At 32.1% G+C, this 17,085-nt stretch overlaps 1 protein-coding gene across 2 annotated transcripts; it reads left to right on the top strand.

Annotated features, from left to right (window-relative positions):
- The first annotated feature begins 8,778 nt into the window (after positions 1 to 8,778).
- On the top strand, positions 8,779 to 14,935 carry LOC111376229 (uncharacterized protein Mb2253c-like). 2 transcript variants are annotated; one of them, XM_022999182.1, is made up of 9 exons: positions 8,779 to 8,972; positions 9,796 to 9,995; positions 10,975 to 11,133; positions 11,687 to 11,770; positions 12,594 to 12,686; positions 12,762 to 12,905; positions 13,767 to 13,874; positions 14,040 to 14,091; positions 14,610 to 14,935. In XM_022999182.1, exons 2-9 carry the CDS (start codon positions 9,897 to 9,899, stop codon positions 14,639 to 14,641), a joined length of 771 nt encoding a protein of 256 aa, XP_022854950.1. In that variant the 5' UTR covers positions 8,779 to 8,972; positions 9,796 to 9,896; the 3' UTR covers positions 14,642 to 14,935. The 2 variants fall into 2 exon arrangements, with proteins under 2 accessions (XP_022854950.1, XP_022854949.1); XM_022999181.1 differs by having other exon boundaries at positions 8,780 to 8,972; positions 12,591 to 12,686.
- The last annotated feature ends 2,150 nt before the right edge of the window (positions 14,936 to 17,085 follow it).

Genomic DNA, 17,085 nt, shown 5'->3' with positions numbered 1-17,085 from the left:
ACATATATTGGGTAAGTGTCTATAAACCGTTTATAAATGGTTAAGAAATGGACAAATTAATTTTACCAAAATTTTAAGAAACCATCTACAACTCATTTCTATTCATTTATAAACACCTCTCAAACAAAAACTAAGTAAGATCAGTGACATGAATTTTTTCATCTTAAAATATCTTTAATATGAAAAAATGTCCATATTTGATAAATTCATCTGAGCTAATACATGTAGGAAACATAAGTCTGTCGAGACTCGAACATAACATTGATTGGCCAACATACGCCTTAGCAATGGTATCCCAATTAATTCGTCGAGTATACTTGTTAAAATAAGTCTTATAACATAATATAAAGGATGAAATTGCATGGTGTTTGAATAAGAAAATAGTGATCTCTATATAAAGTTTGAAGTACTTCTCTTAACAGTATTGACCTTCTAAGAACGAAATGTTTGTGCGTTTTATCGAAAAGATGAAAAAACCTAATTCAAATGTATGTAAAATAGCTAATGTTCAATTGAAAAATAAACATGATATATTTGCTTGTATTTAAGGTGAATGCCAACAATTCACAGGAACACTTTAAGATCTTAATAAGATGAGGTAGAGTAAAAAGATAGCTCAAAACTTATACGACATCAAAGTTTAAATAAACAATATAATTTGTCTATAACTTAAATGAGTACTTAGATCTTAACACTAATATTTCCAAACAAGTCGTCATCTTTAAGATTGACGTTTGAAAATATGGAGATTATTAATTTATTGTACAAAATTAATTGAAGAGGGTTTATTAAATGACATTACGTGGAATGGTTCAATAATATTACAAGTAACATGAATAAGTGAGGTCCAAGTGGCACAACATGAATCAAACAATTACATGAGTCTTGGATTATACTAGGTTGAGGGTGGTATATCTCAACCGTTGGATGTGATCAATGATTTCTACAACAATCTGAATAGTTCGATAACTTTTAGCATTCTTTTCATGAATATTAATGAAATTTGGATTAGCGTCCAATTGAAAATAGTTTAACTCCTGCCAAAAATATTGGGGAAAACCACGAGCCATTGCTCACGGGACAAGCCCTCGAGCCGCTCGCGAGCTTGTGATTTTTTTAATTTTTTTTTTGGGTAAATTTGCATATTTTAGACCCTTTTTTTAAAAAAAAAATTCTTATTTTTTGAGCTTGTGGACTAGACGAGTCGAGCGGGCTTCGCTCGTGGGATTGAGCCCCTGCTCAGCTCGGACTCATAGTTTGACGAGCTCGAGCCGTCCATGAGACAAGTTTTGACGAGCCGAGTGATCCAGCCTACGAGCCACTCAGCCCATTTGACATCCGTACAAATAGGGCCAATGACATGCCCTATTGATAGGCCAAGGTGGTGTTGGCAACATCTCGACCCTTGATTGTTATATTGTGAGCCCCATAAAATTTAAGATCAAGGGCCGGGGTGCAACACCTCGACCTTAGAATTAAACCTGGGATTTAATCTCGAGTTTTGTGGCAGGACTCTTGAAATTAATCTATGCTATCCTTGTGTCGTTAATGCGCAACGTAAATAAGAATGGCATTGAAGCGCACAACATTTTGAATAATTAGAAAAAATTAGGGTCAACAAGATTTTTCCAAGGACCATAAGACTACAAAATAATGTAATGAAATTTTAAAATCATATTTATGTCCTTATATAAGGTAGCTCCTCAGCTAAAAAATCATTTAAAAATTATATTTATGTACCCATGTAATAAAACAATTAGGTCCCCATCTCATTTGAAAATTACATCAGCAATTATAGAAGCTAGCTGCTAAGTTTGAAAATGAGCGATGCAAAAAATTAAGATACGCGTCAATGATTTTAACTGAAGTATGAGTGAGACCGATGGATGCTATTGGAAATACTCTGAGGAAATAAGTCAGATATGCTGAATCATGTTGCCTTCCTTGAAGTCCATTATACTATTTTTGCTATGCGACTATATCATTTTATGGACAAGGACGTAATATTTCAGGCATGTTAAGTTACCATTGATGTCATTTAAAAAAAAATTCCTTTGAAAATCCCTTCGTTTTTCATAATTTTTTCTTCTTTTGGTTGCTATAAGAATCAAAAGCTGGTCTGTTTAAAACTTTGAAAATATATTGGTAGGAATTAAAAACAATTAATTTGAATAATATTTTTTATGGGATTCGTAACTTTTAAACTATACATATTATCGACAATTATCCGAATTTATTAAAAATTTGATTTTAATCCCCACCAAATATGTTATGTTTGAAACTTGAGCTATTTAAACTATCATTGGTTTAACAAATTTTCCCCCCTAGAGTATGATTCTATTTTGTTGTTTGTTTGAAAGATTTATCTAAATATTTACTGTGCCAATACCACTTGTAGAAAATTATCATTGTTTAGACCCAAATATGAAATTAAATCAATTAAAAGTAACAAGTCACTTTATTAATGATTTATACATGATTAAAGTAATTAATTTAATTAATTTTCATATTTAAACAATCACAAACATCCAGATCAAAGTAGTAAATAAATAACATCAAATATGATCACAAAGAAAAATCTAACTTAGGATAAAAACTCAAGGCAAACTTACTAGAAAACGATTTACTAAAAAAGTTGACTTACAATTAATTCAGATATTGCTAAACCTTGATTGACTCTAGCAATCTTAGTAAATCACCAAGAAACTCATTTGGTTGTGCACATTAACACTTTCTAGAACCTTGCACCATTTTCTCTCTACTAGATCACCCAGAACAAACATCGTTTTTCAACGTTGAAACTCCAAGAGTCTCTTCTCCAAACTTTAAAATTTGTAAGTTTATAGGTGAAGATAAGGTTTTGTTTGGTGTTTAAACTTTGTGTTATGATCCATGGATGAGGTAAGAGATTTATTGGAATATGTAATGGATCGTCAAAGAATGTTCTCTTGACTTATTTCAACAAATGAAAAACAATTTTTGGGAACAAATATGGAAAATATGTTTATGATTGAGTCAAGAAATCTTTTAGTATGAGTTTATGATATTCAAAAAATTATCTCTATAATGAATATAATGTTCAATCACACTTTGGGAAATTCCATGGTTTGTACATTAATAATGGAAGTGTTTGAGGTTGATTGGGATAGGAAAATAACAGTTTTAAGCGAACTAGGACTTCTTTTCGTTGAACTGCTGCTTGAGGCCTTTCTAGGCAGCCAGCAAGCGATTTCTAAGCAGAGTCAATATTTTCATCATAATTTTCTCTATCGATGTTCAATTGAAGTGATTCAAAGTGCATTGAAAATCTAATTTAAATGGTTCAGTTCTTCTAGGGTACAATCTTTCAAATTTGAATATTTTCTATGTGAAATATACTTCGAAACTTGTGACTGATAATTTGGAGCAAAATTCGTGTACTTGGACACTCCTTTTATGTAATCTTCTTGGACATCTTTGACTCCTTCAATGACTATCCTATCAACTCTTGACTACTTTGATTTTAATTATAACTCCATTTACTTTAATTTTGTTTGAGCAATAGCTAATTATAAATAGAGATATAACATCCCCTTTTGGCATTCGGTGACAAAATTGTTTATTTCAAAATCAAAACAACCTATCAACAATCTATCCAAAGTCTCAATTTCTAAAATTTACTTCAACATCTTATCAACCTATTTTTGAAACATATAAAAACGCCAATATCACGTGAAAAATAAGAGGAAACTGAAAATTGAAAAATATAAGTTATATAAAACAACACAAGTAAAATATGTGTAATACCAAAAAGAATACAATACTATATGTATAAATAACTTAGAATTGAAATAAAGAATATTAATATTAATGTTGACAAAACACAATATACATTTAAGTGCCTATCTGGCACCCTTTAAAATTTTAAATTGTTTACTAAAATATCATTTTTCACTATACATTCACATAAACATAACCCAACAAAGTTTCTTTACATTTTAACTACATATTTTTGAAAAAATACTATCCAAGACTCTTTTTGTTTTCAAATAATGGATGACAAACTAGGGCTAAATTTTCTATCGAAAATTTCAAAAAATGTTTTGACTCACCCTAAGTCAAATATAAAAAATTAATTATGACTCCCCTAAATCAAATATAAAAATTATCTAAAATCTCACTCACTCATATACTAACAACTATCTGAAATAAATATAACCCCTTCCTCCCTTTTTGTCATGAATAACATAGGGAAACAAGTAATAGAATTATGCAAAAATATAACAAAGAAGAATGAATGAAAAAAAAATATGTATAAAAATCACATGATAAGGAAAAAAATTTCTTTTTGAGACGATTATTTTTCTTGGGTTTTTAAATATAGCATCATTAAAAATTATTTACTTATACAAGTATAGTTTATAAACAACAAACTTTTCACACATAATTCATTTTAAACCTTGAAGGAGTAATTTGTATAAGTTACCCATATGTGAAAAGCGCCATAATATCCTGAAAGCAAAGTCTACAAACCTTGTATCAATAAGAATAGACAAGAATATGTTCCTTAAAGGAATCACTAGTGAATGAATATATTCTTTAAATTATGAAATATATATATAGACTATATATATATCACTAGTCTATATATATATATATATATATATAGACTCTTCTTCATTAAACTTTTTACATGACCCTTGTAACGAGTTTTACGCTAGTAATTCCAAAATCAGATGATTTACAAAACATTAGGTATTAGGATACCTGTAGGCTTAATCATTCAAGTCATTAGCTACGAAAAAAGTATAAGATTGTCATTTTATGTAAATCAAATATTTTTCTTGAAAACTCAATAATAATCTTCCTTTTAAGAGGAATTTTCCAAAGATTAAGTCAACTAATTAAAGGACATTTTATACTTAAAGTCAACCTATCACACAAATAATCGCCTTCCCAAATCTTATACATGTAGTCAAAACACACTAGAGATGGCAAAAATGCTCGAAGGCTTGGGCCGCCTGTGACCCAACCCGCAAAAAGCTCGAGCCGAGCCCCATCTTGGGGTGCCAAGCCGAGCCCGAGCTGGCTCGAAAAAAAAAAAAAAAAAACTAAGGCAGCTACAGCTACCAGTTGCCTTTTAAATGAGAAAAAAAAAGAGGAGAAAAAGAGGGAAAAAAAGCAGTCGTCTCGGCTCGAACCGTTTTGGTTCGGTAAGGCTCGAGCCTCAATTTTCGAGCCCGAGCCGGGGCAAAAAAAAAAAAAAAAAAAACTAAGGCAGCTACAGCTACCAGTTGCCTTTTAAATGAGAAAAAAAAAGAGGAGAAAAAGAGGGAAAAAAAGCAGTCGTCTCGGCTCGAACCGTTTTGGTTCGGTAAGGCTCGAGCCTCAATTTTTTGGCCGAGCTTTTGCTCAGCTCGACTTGGGCCAAAAAAAGCCTGTCTTCAAAAAGCTCGAACCGAGCCCAAGTCTTGATTTTTGGCTCGCGAGCAGGCTCGACTGAGCTCGTTGCCACACCTAAAACACGCTCACATGAACTTAATATGTGTAGAGCAATAATACATACAATAACCTATACCAAGTACTCTAAATAATTTCTAAATAAAGTTAATGAAAACTGTATTTACATACATTAATTATGTTAGTACTTGATCATAAATTAATATGTTCAAAAAAATATTAATAGAAAAAAATCATCTTGACTTTCTCAATTTTCTTCTTCAAATTTTCATTTTTCATAAACAATAACGCAAAACAAATAAAAAGGAAAAAAATATATATATAGAGCACATACATGAATATGTAGATATAGTGGATAAAGCAGATGCATGCACCTAAACTCTTAATTAATGAGGCACAGAAAAGCTCTTATCATGAAGAGAATGGGAGCAATATCACAACTAATATCATCACTTTGATCTATGAATTCACTTTTTTTGATTCAAACCTTCTTAGATGAAGATGTAATCTTAGTCAATGGGTAATTTAATTAACTCAATCAAATGACTCGATTAGTCAAGAATCTAACATGATTTATTAGATTTTGTTTGTCATTCCTAATCAAGTACTTACAGTACTTAGGTCTAATGCGATCTAACTCACATAATTGTGACAAGTAGGAACAAATTTAGGAGCAAACCCAGGCTTCAAATTTTGAACCTTAGGTAGAGGAAACCTACGTTGTACATATAATTTCAGTCCTTGAGCACCTACATTCTCAATTTTGTTCCTACTTAATTCACGACATTTAAGTCTTATGTCTCCTAACTTACCACAATGATAACTTGTGGGGATAAACCTAGAATTACCTCTAGGTTCCAATTTTTGTACTTTAGGCTTGATTGAGCCAGGTACACAATTATTATGAGTAGAGGAAGCAGTATGCGTTTGTTTCATTATTACCTAAATCTCCTCTATTCCAAACTATCTTGTACAAACCTGTCATTTTATTAATCTTCTTAGATCTATTAGAATAAGATTGAAGTTGGACATTTTATTTTTCAAGATCATTTATAAGAGTTTTATCCTTAATTTATAAAAATTCTTTCTCGGCCCTTGATCATTCAATCCTTTGATAGACTCATCAAGTTTAGCTATAAGGCTCTCTTTTTCTAATTTATAGAAATTTTAGATATTTACGCATATCCTAAAGGAAGGTAAGCCTCTCAATAAGCGTTTATTTAAAGTTATTAGCTTGACTTTTCATTTTAAGGCATTTTAAATGGGACTTTAGAGGCCTTACTTCGCTAGCGTCGATAGGCTTTCTACCATTTTTCGTTTATCAACCAAAACTGACTTTTCTCTTCTCATAAAAATATGACTTTGACTTTAATTTCAGATTTGAACTTAACTATGAAAACTTCAACTTCTTCATTGTCCTTGATCACAAAATCAACTTTAGAGCAATAAATGGAGTCGAATGACTCATTGATGATAGTTCAACTTCATTAAATGTCACTTACGTTTTGCTTCTTTAGGATCAACTCCTCATTCTCCATACGATTTTCTTCTTTGGTTCGTACTTCCTCTAGTTGGATGATTGACCTACTATCCAAAATCATATGCAAATTGCACCTGACTCCTTAATTTGGCTACTACATCTTCCCATTTTCTTAGGATGTTGTACAAAGTGTAGTTCGAGTGATTTTATTATTTCGAATTGTAGCCCCTATTTGACCCTCATTCTTTGAACAAATATATTTTTAAACAGTATTTTGATATCATTTCAACCACACATTCTTCAAAAAAAAAAAAAATATATTACACGCAAATTTAAAATTTTTCCTTATTTTTTAACTACATATTTTCCATCAATACGCTATTCAAAAATTCATTCTTGTAAAAAGAATGAGGCTCAAACAAGGACGTAAGCATGAGAATAGGGGCAAAATTTTCATATAACTAGTGGTTTCTATTTCTTCCATGAGAAAGTCATCCTTTTTAACGATTAGTGGAGGAAAAATAATCTCATGAACAAGTTATCCTCTTCAATTTCAGGGAAGAAATCTCATACAAACATGTTGTCCACATCAATTGTCATGAATGAAATCTTCCATATCTTTTGATTTTTGTTCCTTTGCTTCTCTTTATTCCCTGACAGCAAATTGCAACAAAGACCAATAAATTAGTCACAAAATGGCTGTGCCGAAAATAGAAGGATTTAGGAATTTCGATTTAAGGCGATTTAAGGATCCACGGTTTTGGGGAATTTTGGAACTTTGTGATTGGGTGGGTGTTGGGAAAGGAGATTAAGTTTTTAACTTTTAATTTTATTGTTTTAATTATTTAATGGGTAAATATAAAATTATTATTTTGCCCTCTTTGAAATTGTTAAAAATTTGATCAAATTTAATGTTCTAACTAGCGAAAAAGGGATGGTTTTTATCCATTTGTCCTTTAGCTGCACGTGCTTAAAACGTTTAGGATTACACGTACAAAAATGAAAGGTTAGGATAAAATATGGGGTAATAGTACATGACATTCCCACATTTCATTACTATTCTACAAAACGTTGCTAACTTTCATTTTTTTTGGGCATTTTCACCTCTAATTCCACTTTTGATTGTGCAAAATGTTATTTTCCTCCATTTTCATCAAATTTCTCCACTAAGAAAAGGGTATTTTCATCTTCATACTTTGAGCTCTATAGCTATCTCAAGTCAAGTAAACGAAACAGCTCCAACTTCTTTCTTTTCCCTTCCAACAATAAACAAGACCCAACAAAACTAGAAAAGGGAAGTAAATAGGAAGGAGACTATTTCAAAGTGAGCTTGGTGTGGCTGTAGCACTCAAGCTGCCAAAGAACATAAGAAACTAAATGTTATTTTTCAAATGAAAAAATAGAGGAGAAAATATGTTAAGATGTGAAGAAAAGGAAAAAAAAATGTTATAAGACGAAAATGCCCTTTACTTAATGGAGAATTTTGATGAAAATGCAGAAAAAATGACATTTTACGCAATCAAATGTATAAATAAGAGTGAAAAGGTAAATATGTTTTACACAATAGTAATAAAAATGTTATTGTGTGCTAATTACCCCAAAATATGCAAAGTTTAAAAAGTTTGTAGTCATGATTGCAATTATCCGTGAAGGTTGTTAACATATATCAATGAAATCAAAGAAAAATAATGTCTTTTTGTATTTATATTCAAAATATTTTATTATATGAATGTGTGGCTGAAAATAAATATATGAAAAGAATAGCTTTTAAATAATGGTTATCAAATTTAAATTATTAAAATATATATACTTTTTATAAAAAAAAAAAAATTTGAAAAATTGTTATTCCTCTTTTCATAAAAGAGGAAAAGGGAGACAGAAAATGAACCGGAGGCCAAAACCCTCAGACAAGAAAACCTCCGGCTCATTACCCCCACTCCTCCACAACCACTCTACAACCCACCCAACAATCTACCAGAAGCTTAACAAAATCATCTTTCTCTCTCACAAGAAGACTCTGCAATTTAAGAAAGTTTCTTTAACTACTGTAACGGTGCGTTCACATTTTTTCTATTATTTTATATAACTTATATGAGGTAGTTTTCTATTTCCAATTTTTTTTTTTTTTTCCTGTATTCTTCAATTTTAGCTGATGGGGTGTTTAAAGTTTCAAAACCGATTACGGGTTTGCAGTTTTGCTTCTTCTTGTTGTTACGAAAATCTTGGAACAAAATAAAAAAGTAATAATAACAATAACAATAACTACACGTGCTGTTAATTAATAATGAATGGAACCTGGGGTTCAAAATTGAAGCTATCCTATTATTAAAGCTATCAAGTGCAATTCCAACGCTTGTCTTTTTATTTATGTTATTTGATGGAGTAATAATTTGAGGCAAAATTTAGGTTTTAGATTATGAAAGAGAAGAATGCAGGTTGTTTTGGGGGTTAAATTAGAAGAGCTTTGCTTAATTAAGTTTAAAATTTGAACTTTTTAGTTTAGTTTGATAACTTTTCCCTTATCACTGGAGAAGTAACATAATTTGTCGGTTAAAAGTCTAAAGTAATGTATTGGACTGAAGAAGAGTAAAATTAAATAGAGATCGTCTCTGTTTTTTATTTTGTCTTGTTAGAGTTTGGATGTGCTGATAGCTAGCCAAAAAAAAAGAAAAAGAAAAAGAAAAAGAAAAAAAAAAAGAAAAGTCAAATCTTTGGTTTCAGAAAATCTGGGGAATAGGGGGAAAAGGACTCTGGAATGAACAATTTGTATCATGCATGTTCGTCGGCTATATTATGGAGTTCTAGCCTTTTTGTCATGAAGAGTCCAATTGGCAGATTTTATGCTTCTTCATGGAAAAAAAGCTTTCAACATGCAGGTGTTAGGACTGCTAATTCAGAACTTTTATTGACGAGATTTTGGGTTCAGCGCTACTCATTGAAAAGGTCCAGAAAGAGAAATCTTGATCCTAAACCGGTAATGAAGGACGACAAGGAATCATTCTTTGTTGTTCGGAAAGGAGATCTTGTTGGTGTTTACAAGAATTTAAGCGATTGTCAGGCTCAAGTTGGATCCTCGGTAATCATGAATCTCTAAATTTTCTTCTTCTTTAATTTTCTCTTATATATTGATGTTCTCTTCTTGGTGATTCATAAATGCTTTTTCTTTTTATTTTATCATTGGGGGCCATTAGTAGCTGTTCTCTTTATTTATTTTTCACTTCTACGATTGAGATGAGTTCTAATTGTCTGGAAACAGGGTGCAAAATGTTTTACGTAGCATTGTGGGTTCTTTCTTTCTTTTTTATTTATTAATTTTTTTTTTAATATTTTCTGGTGTAGCAATTAAAAAAAATAGTAGAATGGTTAAGAATTTTATTGTTTTCCTCCCTTCTGCTGGTTCAGAATTGCATAAATGAAAAAAAGGGAGAGTGCTTGTGAATTTTTTGCTGCATTTTTTTAAGCTTCAGAGTTCTCATCACTTGCACATAATTTGAAGTCTTCAACATAATTTTGTGTACTAGAAACTTCCTTCAACTTTCACATAATATGTAAATGCTCTTGTATGGTCATGTTATTCGCACAACATAACATTTTCAAGTGGAAACAATGTTTAGCTATGCTACAATTTTTGTCTAATTTGATTTTTTTATTTTCATTCGATGAGTGATATTATATATATATATATTAAAGCCTAGTCTATAATGGAACTCCTACAGTGTAGAGAATACTCCCTCCAATACCTCTACCAGTTGACTATGCTTCACGTTTCATTTTGAGATTTTGGGTCTCTTAAGATAAGACTATTGTTCAGTGACCTAATTAACAAGGCGTATCATTTCAAATTTTTGTTAGCATTTGCATTTTTTGACTATTGTCTTGTCATGATTTGTCCATTGGGAGCTGGAGATCTTAAATGAAAAGACATGCAGCTACTTTGATATGTGTTTCTTGTTTTCGTTTTCCTTCTTCTGAACACTTTTTTTTTTCCCTTCACTAAGAATATATACAAATACAGTGGATTAGTAAATTAATATGGCCTTTTTCTTTCCTCGTAGATATGTGATCCTCCTGTCAGTGTATACAAAGGTTGTTCCATGCCCAAGGACACAGAGAAATATCTTCTCTCGTGTGGGATTAGGAATGCACTTTACTCCATCAGAGCTTCCGATCTTACTGGAGATATTTTTGGCACTCTTGTACCATGCCCCTTTCCGGTTAGTTGATCTTTTTACAACTGCGATAAAACATTCTTTTGGAATACATCTGATTAAAAATTTGTGAAAAATGGTTTGTGTATGCAGTTGGATGCGAAATTCATTTATCTTTTTTTGCGTTTTTGGCATTCTCTGAAGGCATCAACATTACATATATTTTTTCAGTTTCTTTATCTCAATCATGAATCATCCTTATAATTATTCTGTCAAAAAATTGTTAGCAGAAAGATATAAAAATGAGAAGAAATTGATCTCCTCTTATATTTACTCAACCTCTAGGAGTGATATTCTGTTGGCTGGCTTGTTTATAATGCTCTGTTTGTCACTTCCATTGTGGAAAATAACAAACTGAAATATTGGCTAGCATTCTCATAATATATGTTGTGGTATTAGCGAATAATGCTGTGACTAGATTTACAAGCTCAGGCGATCTTGTTGAGTTTTGCAAAAAATAAAAGACTACAAAGGAAAAATTTACATGGTCAAGTGCATTTTGGTTTTGATCTAGTTACCAAAATATTTTCTTGTTGACTAACATTTATATTTCTTACAGCAACATCCTTCTGCTAGAGGTGAGCCATCTGGTGAGACTATGACAAAGAAATGGTCACAGGAAGTTGCGTGGTCAGATTATGGGGTAAGTTGTATATTCAGTTCTACATTTCATTGCAGTTAATGAGACAAATCTTTCTACTGAATATATACGGATGCATCTGAAATGTAATTTCCAGTTTGTACCTAATAATGAAGTCTATTTCCTTATACATGCCAAGAATGGAGATAAAAACTGCTTCCTCGAAATATGTAAGCAAAAAGTGCAAAATGAGAAGGGCATCGATAAAAATGTTGGCACTCCTTTTATATCGATAAAATTTGTTGACACATGCACTGACTGAGTACTGACTGTGACATACTTAAACTAGAAGTTTGATTGTGCTGTATAGTGCGTGTATATATACAATGTTATTTGAACAGTCCAATTTCAAATACAATATGTTGTTTTCTGTAACATGGACTGCTGAAGCTATAGAAGTCAACTCAAACGTTAGATTTTGTACCCTACAAGGATGCATTTTGCACAAATAAAAGGTTACACATGAGTTTCTCTTCATGTTACTTTGCAGGAAGTTGATGGATGAACATTTATTTCAAATGATGTTTCAAGAAAGCATAAGTTTGTTCCTTTTAAAGTCGACTGGATTACATAAATGGATAGAAGCGGGGGGATGTTTTTCGATAATTGTGAAGATCCTGCTTTCTTTGTTTTTATTAGTTAACAAGTGTCAAAATTTTCTGCATATGATAGTCATCCAAGACAAAGAAAACTAATTTTAACTGGATTATAGGTGAAAACCAAACTCTTAATAGAATCCCATCAGATTCGTGTAATAATTATCTTAGAGAGATGTTTTATGATTTTGTGGTGCTGAAAACCTGATGCATGTAATCACGAGCAGCAGCGGACTTGTACTCTTGAGTTTGATGGTGCTTCAAAAGGAAATCCTGGTCAAGCTGGTGCAGGAGCTGTAATACGATCAAATGATGGATGTATGGTAAATATTGTTCTTCTTTCAGGGTCATATATTTTTTTGACATTATTCATATCTCTAACTATTTTAATTTCCTAGATTTGTAGGTTACGTGAGGGGTTAGGCATAGCAACCAATAATGCTGCTGAATACCGAGGCATCATATTAGGGTTAAAATATGCACTTGGAAAAGGATTTACAGGCATTCAAGTTCGCGGTGATTCCAACCTTGTTTGCATGCAGGTATATACATTTCTTTTTTGCATATATAAAAAACGGGGTGAAAATTGATTTTATTGCTTATATTTTCTCATATAATTTCCACTTTTCCTCTCAATAATAGAGTGAAATACATGTTATCTTTTGTATTAAGCTATGTTTGAGCCCCATTTTTTGGGAAATAAATTTTGTAATTGTGATTTTTTAATTTTTTATTTTTTTGAAAAATGTGTTGTTAAATAGGGGGGAAATGTTTTGGGTTTACGCGTACGATTACTATACTAGAAGAATGCATAGTTGAAAATGAGTTTTAGAGAATGGGGCTCAAACAAGAGCTTAAGCTTGACCTCTAAATTATTTAATTTTTACCATTTTCTGTCCATTTTTACGAGGAAATGAAGTTTTATGTTTCCTCCTACTGATTGAGGAAAATTAGTGTATATGTACTTATTATGAAAAAATGGGAAATTTCCCTTTTATTGATTCCTTATATATGTAACCACAATTTGTGTCATGAAAATTTTGAAATTCTCATTCCACCTTTTCGTGCATTGTAATTGCTTTACTTTCTGCACTTTGTGGGCTATAGACATTAGTCACAATGTCGTTTCATCATATGCTGAAGAATGGACTTAAGAAGGCAAATATTTCATAGACGTGATTTCAAGCACTTGCATATTTCTATTTTAGCTCACAATCCCAGAAATATTAAATATAATTCCATAATATCACAACTTATTTGACTTCCTCAAACATTATCCTTGTGAGACTGGTGAGCCTGTTGTCATGTAATAACTCTATCTTTTACTGCTGTTATTTTGTAAATTGTTATCTTGTCTACCTTCCCTTGTGAAGCTTATGTTCTGAAGAATATTTCATGAACAGATTCAGGGTTTATGGAAGGTAAAAAATCAAAACATCTCCGGCTTGTACGAAGAGGCGAAGAAATTGAAGGATAGGTTTGTCTCATTCGAGATTAATCATGTCCTAAGGGTAAGTTCAGTCATATAATATCCTCCATACGATGTACATCAATCCATGACATGCTCTATTTGTTTAATTGACCTAAAACCTTTTGTTTCTCGCAATCTTTACTTGCTCATGCATTGAGCTTATTGATCTTTTTAACAATAATCTGCTATCTATATATTCTTGAAGGATTTAAACTCGGAGGCCGATGCTCAGGCTAACTTGGCTGTTGACCTTGCCGGTAAGTGCTGTTGCCTTTACTGCAACTCTTTAAGTTCTATCTATTAGTTTATGGGTTTAAAAGATACAATTAGTGGCTTAACTTGTAGTGAATCTTCAAGTTAGTCACCAAACTCTATTTTTTTATTTTTTATTTTTTCCTAAGATTTCTTAGAGCCTGTTTGTCTCCCCATTAATGAAGAAAATGTAGGTTTTGAATAGTATTTTTTTTGAAGAATGTGTGGTTAAAATTTAAAGAAACTTTATTGGTTTGTTTGTAAAATATTTTATTGTGTGAATGTACAGTGGAGAATGTTAATGTAACAATCAATTTAATTTATTAAAGGATGACAAACAGTGCCTTAGTGATCACATAGGACATTGCATTAGAAAATTTAACAAATTTTAACTGAGTGACCAAACTGAAGCAAAAGACAATCAGTTAAGAGGGCATTGCGAGACAAAGGTTGATCCAAAAGAAAACTTGGCCCAGTCTCAACATGAACCTCACCCCATTAACCTGCTTTCTGAATCTTGCAGAGGGTCAAATTCAGGAGGAGATTGATAAATAGCCCCAAGAGAAGGCCAATGAAAATAAATATGTAGCAGTAGTCATGGACCTCCAGTCATGGAGATTTTACTTTGTTAAAACACAATTTTTTGTGAAACATGGCTCTCAGGGCATTACCTCTAACTTGTACTATGGAAGTTTCCATCATTGTTGTTTAGTTTCTAGGTCGAGTCTTACTTTGTGTTACTGTTACGACTGAGTTTGATTCGTGAATCATGAATCCTAAGCTTATTCTACAATCTCTTTAACACTAGAATATAAACTATTTCCCGCAAAGTTTGGGGTTTACCTTTAATTTGGCCACCTGTATTAGATGCATAATTTATAGTGCATATTGCAGACAATGTAATGAATAATGTTATTTGTCATTATGATGGATCATCATATTTAACACTGAATGATATATCCAATAACACGAGTTCCATATATATTTAATTGGATATATCGTTTCATGTCATTGTACTGCAACCGAGTGTGATGATCCATCATCGTTGTGACAAATAGCATTATTACAATGCAATTCATGCATTTTTTTTTTTTTTAATCGTCAAATCAACAGTTGGGCTCGGACATATGGTGTAAGTTTGCCTTTTTGGTAAGAAATAGGTGGAAAGTTTTCGGTACATGACTTTCTGTTTCTTTGGGGCGTCTTTTTGTATGATAAATGACAGTTTTTTCATTAGTTTCTCATGCGGAATTGTAGTTCATATTCTTTAAATGATCGGATTACATTTTTTATTTTATTTTATTATTATTATTTTTGGCAATGCGTTGCTCAGAATAGTGGACTGAGGGGAAAAATGAAGCATAACATATTGATTTTGGGTCGACATTATTTAAAAGAATAATGCTAATCTAGCACTATGCATGCTAGACAACCAGCCTAGGAAGTGTTATATAATAGGCTTAATAAAAGATAAATTATGCGAATCATATTTTTTTATTTAATGTCGCATCAATTGTTAACAATAATGGTGTTAAATAGCAGTACTCTATTTAAAATGTCTGGTGAAAACCAGAAATACGATTCAATTTGTTGCCGGACGTCTATATTTCTCTGAGGGATATTTTAAATGTCTTACAAAATGAATGAAGTAATTCATGGATTATGAGATCATTTACTCAGTTTTTGCATGTGGTTCAATTTTCTCAACATCGTGAAGAATTCTTAAGAGAGGATGAATGAAAAATATTATGAGGTCAATTCCTCTTGGTTGTTTTGTCACACTCCTAAATTAATATTGATATCTATACACAACCTAGACATAAAATTTTACATATATTTTTTTTTCGAGTTTGTTAACTTCTAATCACCTGTGACATGATCATATAATATATTGAAACGCAAAATCATATCGTCATAATCCAACATATATATTTAGAGCTTATAAATGTCTACAGACCATTTCAAAAGTATACTATATAGGATTTCAAAATATAACCCTATAGATGGCAGCCTACAAAATAACCCTACAGGTCGTCATCCATGTACATCGAACTCTGGAATCCTGTAGGAGCTCCACAGCTAGCCATGCTCTCTATGTATTTCCATGTTTACTTACAATGCAAGAACTATATAAGTCAATGCTTAGTAAGCAAAATCATGCATGTCCTGGACATGAGTAATAACGACATATAACACCATGCCATTTACTTTAAATATCACGATAAAAAGTATCATATTTCAATATTCGTCAAAGTCGACTAGAAATCATTTCACTTGCAATCTTTCATTTCATTGGGCCCTTGACCCACCTACCATGCACCGGATAGAGCTCTGCATAATATCAATATCAATAATCAAATAGCCAGTATGAAATCAACACCGACAAGTGGACCATCCTCTCGTGACCACTAGAGGCCCATCCCCTGACTATCCCTATGATCACCCAAGAAGTCTCCCACCCGGCAGCGCCAATAATCATAATATCACAAGGGCACAGTCGAGTGGTCCGCCCTCCCGTGATCACCAAAGGCCCATCCCCTATCTACCTTTGCAATCACTCAGGAAGTAACACCCGCAGTCTCAAACATATCACATAAGCATGCCTCACATGCCTAGGTGCCCTAGTAGTGGTCAATAAAACATTTATAATGAAACTCACTTTGAAATCATATTTTGCATGCAGGATTTTCAACTATGTTACATGTCGTGCATGCATATGAAAATACTCATAAATGACGTATTTAATAAAAATCGGTGTCAATAGGTTACGCAACCTCATACTCAATGATCATAACCACCATATGATGTGCTATAAGCCTCTTATCAAAGTTATGTAGATATTTCAACATTACTATGTTACATATACTAGGTTCTTGCATCGTAGTTGCAAATGGATTTTCACTTACCTTTCGCCTTTATGTGTGTAAGCTCCTATGGAGTGTGTATCAATTCCCTTTTTCGCTCAACGTCGAAAAGTCGCCCGTATTATCATCTAATAT

The sequence above is a fragment of the Olea europaea genome, unplaced genomic scaffold, assembly GCF_002742605.1.
Source record: "Olea europaea var. sylvestris unplaced genomic scaffold, O_europaea_v1 scaffold1474, whole genome shotgun sequence".
NCBI classification, from domain to species: Eukaryota; Viridiplantae; Streptophyta; class Magnoliopsida; order Lamiales; family Oleaceae; genus Olea; species Olea europaea.
Note: the sequence above shows the minus strand (reverse complement) of the source record. Positions and strands in the feature narration are given on the sequence as shown.